General features: G+C 36.6%; 1 protein-coding gene across 50 annotated transcripts in view; it reads right to left on the minus strand.

The window, feature by feature from the left end:
* The window catches only part of HS2ST1 (heparan sulfate 2-O-sulfotransferase 1), a 195,653-nt gene that overhangs the window by 56,121 nt on the left and 118,629 nt on the right, over positions 1–20,903 (minus strand). For 4 of the 50 annotated variants that reach the window (XM_081489916.1, XM_081489913.1, XM_081489914.1 and 1 more), the window contains exons 2-3: positions 11,687–11,800; positions 7,341–7,526 (exon numbers count right to left, since the gene is read on the minus strand). The exons of 40 other annotated variants lie outside the window; for them this stretch is intronic. In XM_081489916.1, coding sequence (XP_081346042.1) covers positions 7,341–7,416 — 76 coding nt within the window. In that variant the 5' untranslated portion in view covers positions 7,417–7,526; positions 11,687–11,800. The remainder of the gene's footprint in view (positions 1–7,340; positions 7,527–11,686; positions 11,801–20,903) is intronic. 6 more of the 50 variants (XM_081489934.1, XM_081489935.1, XM_081489925.1 and 3 more) reach the window with 2 other exon arrangements.

The raw sequence follows: 20,903 nt of genomic DNA on the forward strand, positions 1-20,903 counted from the left end.
GCCTCCACACAGAAAGCCCCAATGGACACAGAGCCCTTTGTAGAAAAAGGGGCTTATTAGAAAACATGAAAAATATTACTTTACTTAGTCTATATTTACTCACTATGTTTTTATTATTCACATATCTAGCCTATATAATGAAAACATAATAGTTAGAAATTTATATAAGTAAAAGTTTAGCTTTAATACAAATAATAAGGCAATTGTTAATTTAGCTGGTGATTTTGCTAAGCACTGATCTTTGTGCTACATTGTCTCAGCTTGCTGTGCCATGACTTTATGGGACCACATTCTTTTCTGCTAGGCTCAAGGCGTAAGATAGATTACAGAGAAACAGGTTTTACTTTGAAACTCTGAGTTTATGAATTCTTTGTCATAATCTGCTGTGCCTGTATTCTTTAAAAAATGTAACTCTGGTACTTTCTGTGCCTGATACAAAAGTGTTCTGGCTGATCAATCCTTATCAATAAAGGAGTCACAGGATGTTAGCAGGCCTCCAGGCCCAAAGATGATGTAAACAACTTTAACTCTTTGTAACTAAGAAACGCAAACAGTGTCCTGGTTCCGATAAGGGTCAAAAACTGCTGACCCATTGATCTGATTTTGCATGACTCTACACTTTACATTTGTTTCTATGTACAACTGAAAGTATAAAAGCTGTCTTAAAAACAATAAAGTCAGAAGACACTTGGAAACACCACGACTCGCTGTGTCTTCTCATTCTTATTGCCGACGCCGTCCATCCTGAGGGAACCCTGACCAGCTGGAGGAGGACTCCAGCACATCATGAGAAACGCTGGGCTGGAAGAAACATAAGCTGGAATCAAGATTTCCGGGAGAAATATCAATAACCTCAGATATGCAGATGACACCACCCTTATGGAAGAGAGCAAAGAACTAAACAGTCTCTTGATGAAAGTGAAAGAGGAGAGTGAAAAAGTTGGCTTAAAGCTCAACGTTCAGAAAACTAAGATCATGGCATCTGGTCCCATCACTTCATGGGAAATCGATGGGGAAACAGTGTTAGACTTTATTTTTTGGGGCTCCAAAATCACTGCTGATGGTGATTGCAGCCATGAAATTAAAAGACGCTTACTCCTTGGAAGGAAGGTTATGGCCAACCTAGATAGCATATTTAAAAGCAGAGACATTACTTTGCCAACAAAGGTCCGTCTAGTCAAGGCTGTGGTTTTTCCAGTAGTCATGTATGGATGTGAGAGTTGGATGGTGAAGAAAGCTGAGCACTGAAGAATTGATGCTTTTGAACTGTGGTGTTGGAGAAGACTCTTGAGAGTCCCTTGGACTGCAAGAAGATCCAACCAGTCCATCCTAAAGGAGATCAGTCCTGGGTGTTCACTGTAAGGACTGATGTTGAAGCTGAAACTCCAATACTTTGGCCACCTCGTGTGAAAAGTTGACTCATTGGAAAAGACCCTAATGCTGGGAAGGATTGGGGCCAGGAGGAGAAGGGGATGACAGAGGATGAGATGGCTGGATGGCATCACCGACTCGATGGACACAGGTTTGGGTAGACTCCAGGAGTTGGTGATGGACAGGGAGGCCTGGCATGCTGGGATTCATGGGGTTGCAAATGGTCAGACACGACTGAGCGACTGAACTGAACTGATAAGCATACAATTATCAAAGTAACAAATGTTCCACTTATTGAGCCTTTATTATGGGCCAGAAGCAGTGCTGCTATGTGTTTAAACATGTATTACTTCATTTAATTCTTAAAGTAACCCTATACCTATTACTTATAAGGTAATAATATGGAAACGTAGTGTCAGATTAGTTAGAGTTTTGAGGAATAGAGTCAGAACCCAAAACTTCAACCTGATACCAAAGCCTAACCAAAATGTAGTCATTACTCTCTTAAATCACAGGAAGGCACTGTTCCTAGGAAATTTATATTTGTCACACATGTAATATTAGGTATCATTTCAGCCATACACAAAGAATAGAGTATATTCAGGATGGGAAAGAGCTGGGTAACACATGCCACACAAAAAACTGCTTTTAAAACACCCAGTGCACTTAAGTAGAGAGGAGAAATTCCAAAAATGTACTAAAGTTATCTTGAAATATTTGAAAAGTTATTATGAAAAGGAGGCATCCTTTCTATAGAATCACTCTAGAAGATAAGATAGACTATGTCTCAAGATGGAATGAGCTTTTTAAATAACTAGCAGTGCAAAGAAAAGATATGTGCAGTTTAGGGGGAGGTAAGCTATCAATCTCCAGAGATAACTCATCTAGAGGCTTCATGGGTCTTAGTCGCTCACTCATGTCCGACCCTTTGTGACCCCATGGACTGTAATGTACCAGACTCTTCTGTCCAAGGGATTCTCCAGGCAAGAATACTGGAGTAGGTAGCCAAGCCCTTCTCCAGGGGATCTTCCCCACCTAAGAATTGAACCCAGGTCTCCAACATTGCAGGCAGATTCTTTATTGAGCCATAAGGAAAAGCCCCAGAGGCTTCATGAGGACCCACCAAAAGATGTAGACAGGATTTCTGCACTGATGAGAGCTGAGACCATAGGACATCTGGCGTCAGTTACCACTAGGTAAATACCTGTGCTTAGTTGCTCAGTCGTGTCCGACTCTTTTCGACCCCATGGACTGTAGCCCACTGGCTCCTCTGTCTATGGGATTTTTCAGGCAAGAATACTGGAGCAGGTTGCCATTTCTTTCTCTGGTGGATATTCTTGACCCAGGAATCCAACCCACGTCTCCGGTGCCTCCCACATTACAGGCAAATTCTTTACCCGCCGAGCCCAATGGGGAAGCCTGCTTGCTAGCATATAGATTGTTTTAAAGGATTCTCTCCACTGAGCCTCTAACAAGGTAGGAAAGAACAAAAATAAAAACAGAAGCAGGCTGGTGACAATTAACTAAGAAGGAGTGGGATGCTGACACACTCTTTCCATAATTCTGTCTTATTCAGTGTTGTTCAGTTGTTCAATCGTGTCCAACTCAGCAACTCTATGGACTGCAGCATGCCAGGCTTCCCTGTCCTTCACCATCTCCCAGAGTTTGCTCAAACTCATGTCTACCTTGAGTAAGGCTAATATGTATCTCTTATGATTATGGCAAAAATTCAGATAATGAGCAGATTGATACTGCATTTTACACTTTAAGTAATGAGAATATTGTGATAATTTATAACCTAGTTCTTTACACTAGATTAATTAACTAATTCCATTAATATTTACTAAGAATCTATTAATTTATAATTCATCTGGTCCTGGAGATAAGCCTAATCCTGGCTTAGTTTGGTGGCATGGCATTATAATAAAATTTTATAAGATGCAATGGAGGTCCCATAAATGGGATGCCTAGGAAAGGATTCACAAAGAAGACTGAGAAAGAAAGTATTTCCTGAGTAGAAAAAGAAAGGCATTCTAGGCCGAGAAAAACTTGAGCAAAAGCCTTGGAGGTATAATACTGCATGATGCATTCAGATCCTAAAAGTGGCTCTTGATAAGTTCAGAATATGAAAAAATGGGTAGGGACAAAGTAAAACATGAGGCAGACAAGCAGGTAGAGGCCAAAACACAGTGTCTTAATCACCATACTGAGATATGAACTGTAACCCAAATCAACAGTTCTCAAACTCATTAAGCTCAGAACCTCTCTTTATACACTTAAAAATTAGGGGCTCCAAAGAGTTTTCATTAGTGTAGGTTATATCTACCAATATCATATGAGAAATGAAAACTATAAAACTTAAAAATATTTATTAATTTAAAAATAATAAAGCATGTTAGCAAAAATGACAGTTCTGTGAAAATACCATTTTCCAAAAACAAAAATTTAGTAAAAAGGGTGACTTTTTAACATTTTTGCATTTATTTTTATATGTCTAACAATGGAAGATAACTGGATTCTCATAACTGCTTTTCCATTCAAAATATTACCACATAGTATTTGGGTTGGAGTCTGTGAAGGAATCAGACACAGATTTTGTACAGATCCCCAGTTAGAAACTGGAGAAGAAAATGGCAACCAGCTCCATTCTTTTTGCCTGGAAAATCCCACGGACAGGGAGCCCCAGGGCTACAGTCCATGGGGTTGCAAAGAGTCGCATAAGACTGAGCACACATGCACAAACAGTTGGAAAAAGGTAATTTTAATAATATTTTCCGATAATTTTTTGACACTACACTAAAACTCAACAAGTGTTATTTCTCAAAGGCTAGTTGTAAAGTGATAACCCATGTCAGTAAATCTTCTATACATTGTATATTTATCTACCTTGTACCATCACTTAAAAAATGCTGGTTTATGGAGTTACACAGATCCACCAAAGGTAACATGTCTAATTATACAACTCCTCCCAAAAAATCACATCCATTACATCATCACCAATCTCATCAAAACACTCAGTATTAGGAAGCTCATGGTGACAAATACAAGTTTTCTCAAATTTTCTACTGGGCAACAAGTATTATCAGCTGTTTTCCTTCAAGCAACAAATTTACTTTGTAAGCTTTGTAATTCAACTAAGATATTAATTTTGATATTAAACTGGCAGTAAGATTCAGAGACTTCCTCAACTTTTAGCAGAGGTTCAAAGTGCTATTAAAATAGATGTGCTTTGATTGTCGAAATAAATACCATACCAAAAAGATGAAAGCATTTTCAAAATCAAGAAAGAAATGCCAATATTGTCTACAAAGCTGAATTATTTTCACACTTCAACAGCTGCACCTGGTGCTCCATTGACTAGCAAGTAAGAAGAATATGGAGTAACTAGGCATCAACTCCAGCTGGGCTTGGAGATCATTAGCTAAAACCTACGCAGCAGCTGTTTGAAAATGAGAATTAGTGATGCTGAAAACTTGCCATTATTTTACTGGAGCTTGATATATATCATACTCAGAGCAATGGTTTTCAATTTAAGCATGCATCAAGATGACTTGCAAGGTTTGTTAAAATACAGATTCCAGATTCCCCACCATCTCCAGTTGTTAATTCAGGGTCCAATAATTTTCTATCAAGTTCCCAGGTGATGCTGACATGATGGTCCAGGAATACTTTGAGAATGAATACTCTAGAGAATATTTCTACTGGTTTATTAACAAGATAGGTGGAAATAACAGTCTCTTTTCTATGTAACTAATTAGTATCTTTATTAATTTGGAATTTACAGTAATTTTAAATAGTTTAAATATGTAGAAAATAATGCTACTCATTTCCTAGTAGAAACTAGTTGTGAGAGTGTTCTAGTCAAGATATGCTTTACCCTTTAACTCATGGCATTGATGCTGCTGGGCTGGGTGGGTGTCCCATCTCCTTCAAAGAACTTTTTTATAAAAGCTACCTTCTTTCTGGAAAAGAATAGTGATGACCATTACCCAGCATAGAATAGGTATTAAATAAATTTGCTTAATGAAAACAATACAGTATTATTAAATTAATGGATACAGAAGATAAGAGTTCTTCGCTAAGCAATCTAAGAAAGAACTACTTTTTAAAAGAAGTGAGAATGTGATATGATGATTTGAACCCTACTAACATAGCAATCAATGTTACACACAGCATGGTCAAAGCTGAAGCTCCATACATATCACATTTTTTCCTGTAGGTTTGATATTCTAGGTCTGCCAAATACACAAGAGTTTTTTTCCTCTAATGCTGTCAAGACTATGTGAGAGAGGATAAGGAGCAGGGAAACTGAAGATTAAAGGAGTTAAATAACATGGTAGGACTATAATTTTCAAGCGTAGATGAAGCCAAAAGTCATAAGGAGAATTATGTTATCTTAAACAGAATCTAGAGTATAATAGATTCTGCACATCTGGGAAAGTACTAGGAATAAATATTTTTAAAAAGCTCCCAGAGTGAAATGAGTCTCAATGACCTAAAAGCTAAAGCAACTGGAGAAATTACAAGGCATCCTAGAACAACAATGGAACCTAGCTAATACATTTTTGTTAACTCTGGTTTATGACTCTATAGGTATCATTCTCCATTTCGTACATAACTAAGAAATCTCCATAGCATCATTTCTCATCTTGGAGGCCACTGTATTTCTTACTGAGTTCCAGTTAGTTTCTCCATTTTGGCTTTTCTTTGGGGGGGGCGGTGACCTAAGATAAATTGGAAATAATGAGTCTAAAAACAAGGTAGTTTAAGGAAAATTAACATTTAGGAACCAGGCTACATTATAAGATGTGATAATTATTTAAATTCTTAAATCCTTATTTATAACTACAAAAATTGACATTTGCACATTAAGAGTAAATGACCTATACACCTCAATGAAAAGACAGAGATTTTCAGACTGAATAAAAAAAGTATGATTCAACTATATCCTGCCTACAAAAAACTCATTTTAAGATGAAAGAAATAAATGAACTTAAAAAATGGGGGAAAATGTATCATGTTAACAAAATGCAAAAGAAAACTGGACTGACCATATTAAACACAAAATGGATTTCAGAGAAAAAAATATTTTTAGGAATAAAAACGATTATTTCCTAATAATAAAGAGGTCAATAGAATAACAATCTTAAATATTTGTGCATCTTATAAGAGAGTTTCAAACCACACAAAAAACTCAAAACAGACAAATCCACAGGTACAATCAGTGACATCACCATTATTCTCTCAATAACTAATTGAATACGTAGTCTCAATAACTAATTGAATACGTAGTCAGAAAATCAGTAAAGATACAGAAAACTTGAACAATACTATCAATTAATTTGGGTCAACTGGCCTTTACAGAACAATAGAGAAGACTGATATACATTCTTTTCAAGTGCACTTGAAAGTTTTTGAGTTGTAAAACAATACTTAATATATGTGAAAGATTCAAATCATACAAAGTATCTTCCCTGATTACTCCAGAATTAAATGATCAATAACAGAAAAGACATTTTAAAAGCCCACAAACATTTGGACTAAATAATATGCTTCAAGTAACCCTCAGGACCTTTTATACAGTTCATGAGGTTCTCAGGGCAAGTATATTGGGGTGGTTTGCCTTCACATTTTGTCAGAACTCTCTGCTATGTCCCATCCATCTTGGGTGGCCCTGCACAGCATAGTTCAGAGCTTCACTGAGTTATGCAAGCCTCTTTCCCACGACAAGGCAGTGATCCATAAAGACTCCTGTAAGTTCCTTGGACAGCAAGGAGATCAAATCAGTCAATCTTATGGGAGATCAACCCTGAATATTCACTGGAAGGACTGATGCCAAAGCTGAAGCTCCTGCATTTTGGTCACCTGATGTGAACAGACGACTCATTGGAGAAGACCCTGATTCTGGGAAAGACTGAGGGCAGAAGGAGAAGAGGGTGTCAGAGGATAAGAGAGCTGGACGGCATTACCGATGCAATGAACATGAACTTGGGCAAACTCCCGAAGACGGTTAGGGTCGGGGAGTCCTGGCATGCTGCAGTCCATGGGGTCGCAAAGAGTCGAACACGCCTGGCATGCTGCAGTCCATGGGGTCGCAAAGAGTTGAACACGACTGGGCGACTGAACAACAACAACCCACAGGACAAAGGAAAAATCTAAAAGGAAATTAGAAAAGCATTTTGAACCTAATAAATATGAAATATACCAAAATTCGTAAGACATAACTAAAGTAGTACTTAGAGAAAAACTAATACTATGATATGATTATATTAGAATAGAAGGTCAGTATCAATGGATTAGGCCTCATGCTAAGAAAATAGAAAAAGAAGAGTAAACAAAAGCAGAAATCACTGAAATAGAAAACATAAAAGCAACATAGAAGAATCAATAAAACCAAAGCTGGTTGTTTGAGCAAATACAATAAAAATTGATAAACCTCTAGCTAAATACAGAAAAAAAGAGAAAAGACACAAATTATGAATATCAGGAAAAAGGAGAAGGCATTATAGAAAATGGGGGTATATTATATAACAATTCTATGCCAATATACTCAACAACTTAGAAAAAATGGCCAAATCCCTTGAAAATAAAAAATTAACAAAGCTCACTAAAGAATAGGTAACTAAACTGAATAACCTTTTATATACTAAAGAAATTAAATTTGAAGATAAAAACCTTCCCACAAAGCAAAGTAAAAAAAGTTTCCCACAGAAAAAAAATAGGCCCAGGTGGCTTCACTAGAAAATTTTACCAAACATTAAAGAAAAATACCAGTCCACACACACTCAAAGAAAACTGAAGAGAACACTTCCGAACCCATTCTATGCAGCCAGCCTTACTCTGACAGCAAAATGAGACAGGTATTACAACACCAGGGACCAAATCCCTTATGAACACAGAGGCAAAAATTAACAAAATTTAGAGAGGTGAATACAATATATAGAAAGGTAATTATCATCCATATAGTTTATCTCTGAAACATATGGTTGGTTTAACATTCAACGTCAATGAGATTCACCATATTAGCAATCTAAAAAAAGAAAAACCACCTTAATATATACAAAGAAAATGTTCAATAAAATCCAACATCCATTCATGATAAAAATCTCAGCAAACGAGGAATAAGAGAAAACTTCCTCAAGATGATAACAGAGTATCTTTAAAAAATCCAGAGCCAACATCATTTTTTATGAAAAGACTATATGTTTTCCCCTAAGAATGGAAATAAAACAAAAATGTCTCCTCTCACCTCTTTTGTGCAACACTGGCCTACAAACTTAAGCCAATTCAGTAAGGAAAGAAAAAGTAAATTAATTAATAAGGCACACAGATTAGGGAGCAAGAAGTAAAACTGTCTTTTATCACAGCAAGCTTGTCTGTGTAGAAACCCCTACTAAGTGTACAGAAAACCTACTAGAGTTAATATTTGAGTTTAGCAAGACTGCAGAATACAAAAATCAGTATACACAAATTAACTTATTTCTATATATTCATCAGAAATTTTAAAAAATTTAAAGATAGCTTGAAACAGTATTTTAACAAGGACAAATTCTCAAAAAGATATGCAAGACCTCTACAGTAAAAAATATACAACAGTGCTGAGAAAAAAAAGTAAATAAGACCTAAATAGAAAAGTATATCATGTTCACAGGTGAAAGACTGTTGTTAAGAGGCAATTCTCCCCAGATGTACATATGCTGCTGCTGCTGCTAAGTCACCTCAGTCGTGTCCGACTCTGTGCGACCCCATAGACGGCAGCTCACCAGGCTCCCCCTTCCCTGGGATTCTCCAGACAAGAACACTGGAGTGGGTTGCCATTTCCTTCTCCAATGCATGAAAGTGAAAAGTGAAAGTGAAGTCGCTCAGTCGTGTCCGACTCTTAGCGACCCCATGGACTGCAGCCTACCAGGCTCCTCAATCCATGGATGTCATAAAATTCCAATCAAAACCTAGCAGGCTTTTTTGGTACAAATATCTGCTATAATTTTAAAATCTTTATACAAATGCAAAGGATCTAAAATAGCCAAAACAATTTTATTAAAGAACAGAACTGCAGGATTTCTACTACTTTATCTCAAGACTTATTATCAAGTTACAATAATCAAAATGACACGATACTGGTGTAAAGACAGACATCAAAATCAAAACAGAATAGTAAATCCAGAAATACAACCACACATATATGCTCAATTGATTTTTGACAAAGTTATTTAGTATGACAATTTAATAGAACCTATCATTTTTTTCAAAAAAGGTATCAGAATAGCTTGATAGCCATACATTTAAAAAAATTAAAAGGAACCTTCCATCTTACCTTATGTCATACTCAAGAAGGAATTCAAAATGGATCATAGACCTAAATGTAGGAACTAAAATAATAAAACTTCTAAAAGAAACCTAATCCTAGCAATCTTGGGTTTGACAAAAACAACACAAGAACTACAAAAGCAAAAATCAATATACTCAACTTCACTGAAATTAAAAGACACAAAAATCAGAAGGAAAGCCATAGAATGGGAGATTGTATTCATAAAATACATGGCAAAGAAAAGCCTTGCATCTAGTATACATAGAAAACAACCAATATAATTTTTTTAATGGATAAAAGACTTGGACACTTCCTCAAAGAAGAACTACAGAATGCAGATAACAATGTGAAAAGATGTTCAAAATTCCTCATCATTATGGAAAATTATTAAAAGCACAATGACATACCACACATATAAAATGGCAAAAATTAGAAACTGACGATACCACATCTTCACAAGAATGTGTAGAAACTGGAATGCTTATGAACTGCTGGTGGGAATACAAAAGAGGACCACCACTCTAGAAAAGTTTGACAGTTTTTAAAAAGCTAAACATACATCTAACAATAAAACCTAGTCATTTCACACCTAGGTAGTTACCCTAGGAAAATAAATAACAACATGTATATTCACTTAAGTCATGTCCAAACATTCACCTTTATGGGAAACACCAATATGTCCATCAGCAAGTAAATGACTAAACAAATGGAGGTATATTCATACAATGGTTTACTTCTCAATAAAAAGGAAAGACTTATTCATATATATACTCCATGTATAAATCTCAATATCATCACATGAAGTTAAAGAAGCCAGACCTTGTCTCCCTCCTCCACAATGAACACATACTGTATAACATTAATATAATACAGAGAGTAATGAACAACAAAGGTGTTAGTTTCATAAAGTTCACCTTTCAGTCAACTGTTTGTTCCCAAATTAGTTTACACCAGTTATATTTAATAGTGTAATTGTATAAATCAATGATACATGCATGCAAAAAATGAGAGAGTTGTTGCTTTTGTAAAAATCAAGTTGGAAGACTGGGAAGACCCAGCAGAAATTGCTCTTAGATCAGATATTAACAAGACCAACACAAAAGACTTGAAGAAAAAAAAATCTAGAGATCTAGATTGCTTTGCAAAGGTCTTAATTTTCTTTACTACATTTTATAGAAGCCCAAAGTGGATATTAATTATTACAGATGTGCTTTCTAAAACTCTTATAAGTAGACCCATATTTAAATGAATGCACACATATATTTTGACTTAAAATAATTAAGGTACAATTCTCACATGCATCAAACAGAAAATAGGGGCTTAATCTCATTGAATAAGAAGGGTTCCCCTAAAGCCTTTGAACTCACTTTTATTTAATGGAAAAGCTAACAAACTCCTGGAAAAGACAGATTTACAGCATCAGAAAGAAGAGGAAAAATAACGTAGAATCTCCCCATCCAAATGTAACCCTATGAATATCTGCAGACATTTCTTTACTGTCTTTTTTCCGTACTTTGTAAAAACAGTCATCATAACATGAACACTTTCATATATTGCCTTTTTCCCCTTAACTTTACAAACATGATAGTTTTCCCCTATTATTGAAAACTTTTATTTGGAATAGTTGCAGCTGGTACAGGCTTTGAAAAGTACAGACACCAATGATATACATATTGATGTCTATCTGTACTGAGGGACAAAGAAAGTCACTCATTTCCCTTCTTGAGTTGAACAATAGGAATCAAAGATAATATGGATTAAGGAGAGCTATAAATTGGATTCCTGATGAGTATGTCATAGGCAATAAATAATTGCTTCCTTAAAAAAAAGGCCTGACCTGGCCTATTATTTCTCTTTATTCTGATTTATTACCTCAGCTTATTCAAATCTATACAAATAGCTTCTTAGAGAGACTAAGACAAGCAGAAAATTGCTGCTACTCAAATAACAACCTTTGGCAATTATCAAAGCATTTCCCATTTCAAAGGAGAAGAGTAAAAACATTACCTATGTGGAGATTTTTAGATGCAGCTTCAAAAACATCTCTCACTTCTGTAACACAGAAGTATATTCTGAAATTTCATGCCTGGTATCTAGCTCCTGCTTTTCTAAGTTTGCATTCTAGGGAATCAATAAAATAAATACAATAAAGATGACAGCAATGATAATGGTGTCAACCAGAAAGCTAAGAACAAGTAGAGCTGTAATGTCCAAAAACGTGGGCGCTGACTTTAACTGCTCTTTATTTTCTTAGTTTCTAGTTCCACATAACAAAAGTAATGCCACATTTCAAAATTATATGACTGAATAGTGCTATTAATACTGCTTCTCCTGCTGAGTGTTTTTGCCTATTGACTGTTTACCAAAGACCTTTTTTAAGCCCAATTTTCAATGGTGCTACACAAATTTTAAAGCATTTTACCTAAGTTGCCCCAAGACTTAAAAATACAAGGGTGCTTTTCAGCTATTTCCAAGTTTTCTAAAATAAACATTACTTTTGGAATCCAAAGAAAATTTATTCTCACAGCATGTATTATAGCACAAATATAGTCACCAGCTAAAATTTAAAGAAATACATTTCCATTCATGCATTTTGTGGCTATATATACACATTTGTTGACAGATATTAAAGCTGATATATAGAAACAAAGACTTGATATATTTCATAACATCCTATTTTAAAAGCAGTTTTTATGCATATAAACATATACATCCACTTTTTTCAATGAGAAGGATATCACTGTGGTTCCAAGTGATCACACAACAAAGCAGGATACAGACTAACGACACAGAATATGTCTTTATTTACTTATACATTTGCCTACTTTAGGATACAGTAAACACCAAATTGCTGTTAGTTGGTTCTTCGAATAGGAGAAAAAAAATGAATCTAAATTTAATAAATTTAGAATAAAAATTTTGTTGATTAAATCAGTCATTTAAGCACTTTTATTTGATCTCATAAAATGGTTCAAACTAAAGGTTTAACTTAGAGTCCACCTATAAATTAACCACATAGACTATATACAAGGCTAACCTTCATAGTTTAAGAGTTCTCAGATTTTCAGAATTTCTTGCTTTCTATGCAGAATCATCAATGGGAAATAGAATTAATTCTAAGGATACAAATCTAGGTTATTATCCCTTCCCATCAGCCTGTCTCTCCACAAATTGGTACTTAAATTATCACGAAGATCCTGCCTTTCTCATATCACTTCTTTCTCTTTTAGCATATTTTGAGTTGATGGCATAATTAACGGAACAGTTTTCTACATGGAAAATTTGTTACATGCATACCCTTATACAAAATGGGTCTGCTATTCCATGGGGAAAATTTAATCTTGAAAGGGGGGGAAAGAAGGAGAATAAAATAATAACATGATTCCTCTTAACCTTCAATTTTTTTTTTTTTTTGGCCACCATGGAATTCCTTCACCTTCAGTTTAAATGGCCACCATGAAGACAGCACATTTCAGACTTGCTTTTAGCAAACATGTAGTCATTTAATTTTTCATGTGGCATTAAGCTTTTAAAAAAATCTGCGAAGGAAATTCCTATTAATCATATACTTTTTACACAGTATTTTATTTAACACATTACCAAACATACGGTATTATAAAATATAGCCCATTTGAATCTATGCAGTGATGACTACATAAACACATAATTTCAATATATTTACCATCTTGATACTCCAGCAAAAGTAAATACTATACAAACTCTCTTTATCAGGAAGTTAATTTGTTTTGACGGAAAAAGTCTTATGTGCTTAGTGGGCAATGCAAGATAGCACTTCCTCTCTATTTAGCATAGCTAAAATCTAACTACCCCAAAATATTAAAAGCATAAAAAGAAAATGGACTTTTCATGCCTATTTTTAAAATAAGTGCTATAAAAAGAAATAGCAACTCAAAATGGATTAGAGACTTCAATATAAGAATTAAAATCATAAAACTCCTAGAAAAAACATAGGAGAAATCTTCATGGTCTTGGCAATGACTTCTTGTATATAATAGCAAAAGCACAGGCAACAAAACAGAAAGAGACAAGAAGGATGACATCAAACTAAAAAGCTTCCACACAGCAAAGGAAAATGACATAGAATAGGGGGAAGTATTTGCAAACCATATATCTGATAAGGAATTATTATCCATAATATATAAGGAACTCCTATAACTCAACATCATGACAGTATGAAAAGGCAAAAAGATAGGACACTGAAAGATGAACTCCACAGGTCAGTAGGTGCCCAATATGCTACTGGAGAAGAGTGGAGAAATAACTCGAGAAAGAATGATGGGATGGAGCCAAAGCAAAAATGATACCCAACTGTGGATGTGACTGGTGATAGATGCAAAGTCTGATGCTGTAAAGAGTAATATTGCATAGGAACCTGGAATGTTAGGTCCATGAATCAAGGCAAATTGGAAGTGGTCAAACAGGACATGGCAAGAGTGAACATCGACATTCTAGGAATCAGCGAACTAAGATGGACTGGAATGGGTGAATTTAACCCAGATGACCATTATATCTACTAATGTGGGCAAGAATCCCTTAGAAGAAATGGAGTAGCCATCATGGTCAACAAAAGAGTCCGAAATGCAGTACTTGGATGCAATCTCAAAAACGACAGAATGATCTCTGTTCGTTTCCAAAGCAAACCATTCAATATCACGGTAATCCAAGTCTATGCCCCGACAAGTAATGCCGAAGAAGCTGAAGTTGAACGGTTCTATGAAGACCTACAAGATCTTCTAGAACTAACACCCAAAAAAGATGTCCTTTTCTTTATAGGGGACTGGAATGCAAAAGTAGGAAGTCAAGAAACACCTGGTGTAACAGGCAAGTTTGGCCTTGGAGTACAGAATGAAGCAGGGCAAAGGCTAATAGAGTTTTGCCACGAGAACGCACTGGAAATAGCAAACATCCTATTCCAACAACACAAGAGAAGACTCTACACGTGGACAGCACCAGATGGTCAACACCGAAATCAGACTGATTATATTCTTTGCAGCCAAAGATGGAGAAGCTCTATACAGTCAGCAAAAACAAGACCAGGAGCAAACTGTTGCTCAGATCATGAATTGCTTATTGCCAAATTCAGACTTAAATTGAAGAAAGTAGGGAAAACCACTAGTCCATTCAGGTATGACCTAGATCAAATCCCTTATGAGTATACAGTGGAAGTGACAAATAGATTTAAGTGACTAGACCTGATAGACAGAGTGCCTGATGAACTATGGACAGAGGTTCGTGACATTGTACAGGAGACAGATATCAAGACAATCTCCAGGAAAAGAAATGCAAAAAAGCAAAGTGGCTGGCTGAGGAGGCCTTACAGATAGCTGGGAAGAGAAGAGAAGTGAAAAGCAAAGGAGAAAAGGAAAGATATTCTCATCTGAATGCAGAGTCCCAAAGAAAAGCAAGGAGAGATAAGAAAGCCTTCCTCAGCAATCAGTGCAAAGAAATAGAGGAAAACAACAGATTGGGAAAGACTAGAGATCTCTTCAAGAAAATTAGAGATACCAAAGGAACATTGCATGCAAAGATAGGCTCGATAAAGGACAGAAATGGTATGGACCTAACAGAAGCAGAAGATATTAAGAAGAGGTGGCAAGAATACACAGAAGAACTGTACAAAAAAATTCTTCACGACCCAGCTAATCACGATGGTGTGATCACTCACCTCGAGCCAGACATCCTGGAATGTGAAGTCAAGTGGGCCTTAGAAAGCATCACTACGAATAAAGCTAGTGGAGGTGATGGAATTCCAGTTGAGCTATTTCAAATCCTCAAAGGTGATGCTGTGAAAGTGCTGCACTCGATATGCCAGCAAATTTGGAAAACTCAGCAGTGGCCACAGGACTGGAAAAGGTCAGTTTTCATTCCAATCCCAAAGAAAGGCAATGCCAAAGAATGCTCAAACTACCGCACAATTGCACTCATCTCACATGCTAGTAAAGTAATGCTCAAAATTCTCCAAGCCAGGCTTCAGCAATACGTGAACCGTGAACTTCCAGATGTTCAAGCTGGTTTTAGAAAAGGCAGAGGAACCAGAGATCAAATTGCCAATATCCGCTGGATCATCGAAGCAGCAAGAGAGTTCCAGAAAAACATCTATTTCTGCTTTATTGACTATGCCAAAGCCTTTGACTGTGTGGACCACAATAAACTGTGGAAAATTCTGAAAGAGATGGGAATACCAGACCATCTGACCTGTCTCTTCAGAAACCTGTATGCAGGTCAGGAAGCAACAGTTCGAACTGGACATGGAACAATAGACTGGTTCCAAATAGGAAAAGGAGTACGTCAAGGCTGTATATTGTCACCCTGCTTATTTAACTTATATGCAGAGCACATCATGAGAAGTGCTGGGCTGGAAGAAACACAAGCTGGAATCAAGATTGCCGGGAGAAATATCAATAACCTCAGATATGCGGATGACACCACCCTTACGGCAGAAAGTGAAGAAGAACTAAAGAGCCTCTTGAGGAAGGTGAAAGAGGAGAGTGAAAAAGTTGGCTTAAAGCTCAACGGTCAGAAAACTAAGATCATGGCATCTGGTCCCATCACTTCATGGCAAATAGATGGGGAAACAGTAGAAACAGTGTCAGACTTTATTTTTTTGGGCTCCAGAATCACTGCTGATGGTGACTGCAGCCATGAAATTAAAAGACGCTTACTCCTTGGAAGGAAGGTTATGGCCAACCTTGATAGCATATTTAAAAGCAGAGACATTACTTTGCCAACAAAAGTCCATCTAGTCAAGGCTATGGTTTTTCCAGTGGTCATGTATGGATGTGGAGTTGGACGGTGAAGAAAGCTGAGCGCCGAAGAATTGATGCTTTTGAACTGTGGTGTTGGAGAAGACTCTTGAGAGTCCCTTGGACTGCAAGGAGATCCAATCAATCCATCCTAAAAGAGATCAATCCTGGGTGTTCATTGCAAGGTCTGATGTTGAAGCTGAAACTCCACTACTTTGGCCACCTCATGCGAAGGGTTGACTCATTGGAAAAGACCGTAATGCTGGGTAGGATTGGGGGTGGGAAGAGAAGGGGACGACAGAGCATGAGATGGTTGGATGGCATCACTGACTCGATGGACATGGGTTTGGGTAGACTCTGGGAGTTGGTTATGGACAGAGAGGCCTGGCGTGCTGCAATTCATGGGGTCACAAAGTGTCGGACACAAATGAGCGAGTGAACTGAACTGAAAACTCAACATCAAAAATACAAAAGTCCAATTTAAAAATGGGCATAGAACTTGAGTACAGATTTTTCCAAAAAAGACATACAAATTACCAATAGGTATAGGAAAAGACATCCAACATTATTCATCATGAGTGAAAAGGAAGTCAAATCCACAATGAGGTATGTACACCTGATAGAATAAACATTATGAAGATAAAAAAACTAGAAAATAGTAAGTGTTGATGAAGATGTGGAGAAAATGGAACTCTTGTGCTCTATTGGTGATGTAGCCACTTATGGAAAATAGTATTGAGGTTCCTCAGAAAAATACAAAACACTGTATGTTCTACCAACCCCACTTCTGGGTATTTATCCAAAGGAACTGAAATCAGGATGGAAAAAAAGATATTTGTACTCTCATGATCATCGCAATGTGATTCACCATGCCCAAGAGGCCGAAACAACCTGAATGTCCAAAGACAGAAAAATGGATGATGTGTGATACACACACCAAATCCCACCCACAGAAATACTATTTAGCCATGAAAAAAAAAGGAAATCCTGTCACATGTGACAATATGGATGAACCTGGAGGACGTTACACGAAATAAAATAAAGGACAAACAGTCACAAAAGGACAAACACTGCATGATTCCACTTACATGAAGCATCTAAAGTAGTCAAACTGGTAGAAATGAAAAGAGAATGGTGGTTGCCAGGGAATTTGAGGAAGAGGAAATGGAGAGCTGCTGTTCAATGCGTCTTATTTCAGTTATACAAGATAAAAAAAAAAAAGTCCTAGTAGAGATAGTTGTAAAATTATGCTTATAGTTAACAATTATAATTAACAACAATATACTGTACACTTTTTTGCCATCAGGGTTAAAAAAAGGTTCATGATTATTTTTACCAACTATTCTTTCCATCAGAAAATTAAAAACAATTTACAACTGTATGTAATTGGAATTATGTTAAATTTATACATTACTAATCCAGTACTCTTGCCTGGAAAATCCCATGGACGGAGGAGCCTGGTAGGCTGCAGTCTATGAGGTCGTGAAGAGTCGGACACGACTGAGCGACTTCACTTTCACTTTTCCCTTTCATGCACTGGAGAAGGAAATGGCAACCCACTCAAGCGTTCTTGCCTGGAGAATCCCAGGGACGGCGGAGCCTGGTGGGCTGCCGTCTATGGGGTCACACAGAGTCAGACACGACTGAAGCAACTTAGCTTAGCAGGAAAGGAAAAAAGCAATATATTCAAGCGACTCAAACATAAAGTATTTTTCAAGACTATGCAACAAAAAGTCTCAAGAGGTCCTGTATCCATCCACCCAATTTCCACCCTTCACAATATGTAACCACTATTATTTGTTATCCTTTCAAAGAACATTTTATGCATATACAAGCTAAACAACACCTCTCTTTGATACCAATATTCGAATACATACCTTGCCTTTGTTTCTTTTAAATGTAAATACATCTTAAAGATTTTCCCACATAGAGATCTTCCTTGTTCCTTTTCATTTTTTATTTTAAACAGCAAGGCATTTCAGTGTAGAGGTATCATAATTTATTCAATCAATCTTATGATGAACATTTAGCTGGTCTCTTTTCTTTGGCCATAAGAAATATTCTAATAACAACTGGTACATTAAGTTATGGAATTTTTCAGATGCTCAAGAACAATAATGAGCACTAAAGTCTTTATTGAAACTTTTTTTCACAACATGTTTGGCTGACACCCTTCAACAGAATTTTTCCTTATCTATAAAATAGAGGGTTAGGGTTAGATAATCTCTATGATCCTTTCTAATCCTAATTTTTACCAGATTTTCCAGAACATGAAGTGAGCGCAATGGCAGAGTAGAAGTATGTGTGCTCATGTTCTCCAGCGAGAACTCCAAAATTGCAACTCACTGCTGAGTTGCGATCCTAAAAGATGACGCTGTTAAAGTGCTGCACTCAATATGTCAGCAAATTTGATAAAACTCAGCAGTGGCCACAAGACTGGAAAAGGTCAGTTTTCATTCCAATCCCAAAGAAAGGTAATGCAAAAGAATGTTCAAACTACCACATAATTGCACTCATCTCACATGCTAGCAAAGTAATGCTCATAATTCTCCAAGCAAGGCTTCAACAGTACATGAACTGAGAACTTCCAGATGTTCATGCTGGATTTACAAAGGCAGAGGAACCAGAGATCAAATTGCCAACATCTGTTAGATTATTGAAAAAGAAAGTTCCAGAAAAAATCTATTTCTGCTTTATTGCCTATGCCAAAGCCTTTGACTGTGTGGGTCACAACAAACTGTGGAAAATTCTGAAAGAGATGGGAATACCAGACCACCTGACCTGCCTCCTGAGAAATACGTATGTAGATCAAGAAGCAATAGTTAGAACTGGCCATGGAAAAATGGTTCAAATTTGGGAAAGAAGTATGTCAAAGCTGTATATTGTCACCCTGCTTATTTAACTTAGATGCAGAGTACATCAGGCAAAATGCCAGGCTGGATGAAGCACAAGCTGGAATCAAGATTGCAGGAGAAATATCAATAACCTCAGATATGCAGATGACACCACCCTTATGGAAGAAAGCGAAGAAGAACTAAAGAGCCTCTTGATGAAAGTGAAAGAGGAGAGTGAAAAAGCTGGCTTAAAACTCAACATTCAGAAAACTAAGATCATGGCATCCAGTCCCATCACTTCATGGCAAATATATGGGGAAACAATGGAAACAGTGACAGATTTTATTTTCTTGGGCTCCAAAATCACAGCAGATGATGACTCCAGCCATGAAATTAAAAGACGCTTGCTCCTTGGAAGGCAAGTTATGACCAACCTACACAGTATATTAAAAAGCAGAGATATTACTTTGCCAACAAAGGTCTGTCTAGTCAAAGCTATGGTTTTTCCAATAGTCATGTATGGATGTGAGAGTTGGACCATAAAAAAAGCCAAGAGCCAAAGAATTGATGCTTTTGAACTGTGGTGATGGGAAGACTCTTGAGAGTCCCTTGGACTGCAAGGAGATCAAACCAATCAATCCTAAAGGAAATCAGTCCTGAATATTCATTGGAAGGACTGATGTTGAAGCTGAACCTCCAATACTTTCGCCACCTGAAGCAAAGAACTGACTCATTAGAAAAGACCCTGATGCTGGGAAAGATTGAAGGCAGGAGAAGAAAGGGACGACAGAGTATTAGTTGGTTGGATGACATCACCAATTCGATGGAGGAGTCTGAAGCAAGCCCCAGAAGTTGATGATGGACAGGGAAGCATGGTATGCTGTAGTCCATGTGGTCGCAAAGAGTCAGACAAGACTGAAAGGCTGAACTGAACTTCCAGAATATGTCACGTACAATATTCTTAGTTTTCACCTTCTTTCAATTACCTTTATTGAACTTGTTTTCACTTGACATTTAATTTTGAAATATTGTCATGACAGTAACCCTAAAGATAGATGTTAGAATAATATATAAGAGTAAATAAATTACATACATTTATGTTGAGTTTCCAGGATGGGACCCCTAACTCAAAATAAAATGCATGAACTGTCAAATATTTCTTTATACTTAAAATAATTATTTCATTGATAGCGATGGACTTTGCTCATCTGTACATTCATTGATACGTTTCACTATTTTTCTTAGTAGTAAAAGACTCATTATGAGATAGCCACTGAGTGTTAAGGACACAGCACATTTTCAAAGAAGAGACCAAAGCCATCTTGATCAAATGGATGATCATGACCTAAGCAAACATAATTTGACAGTTTTTTAAACTGCAATATTATGAGGGAGTGTAGTTAAGTCTATGGCTATTCATAGGTTAAATTCCATTGGTTAAAATATATTGGTCACTAATTCTATAAAGTTTTTCATTGCATTCTTCTCCCATAAAAATATCCAAAATAAAATTCTATGAATGAACAGAACACTGACCAAGAAAGAAGCTCCCAATAAAACATTAAATGAGAAAAGAACGCACAAAAAGAATACAGACAGTAGGATCTCATTTTACTACAATTAAAA

Source organism: Giraffa tippelskirchi, chromosome 5, assembly GCF_054371585.1.
Source record: "Giraffa tippelskirchi isolate mGirTip1 chromosome 5, T2T-mGirTip1v1.2.pri, whole genome shotgun sequence".
In the NCBI taxonomy this organism is placed as follows: domain Eukaryota; kingdom Metazoa; phylum Chordata; class Mammalia; order Artiodactyla; family Giraffidae; genus Giraffa; species Giraffa tippelskirchi.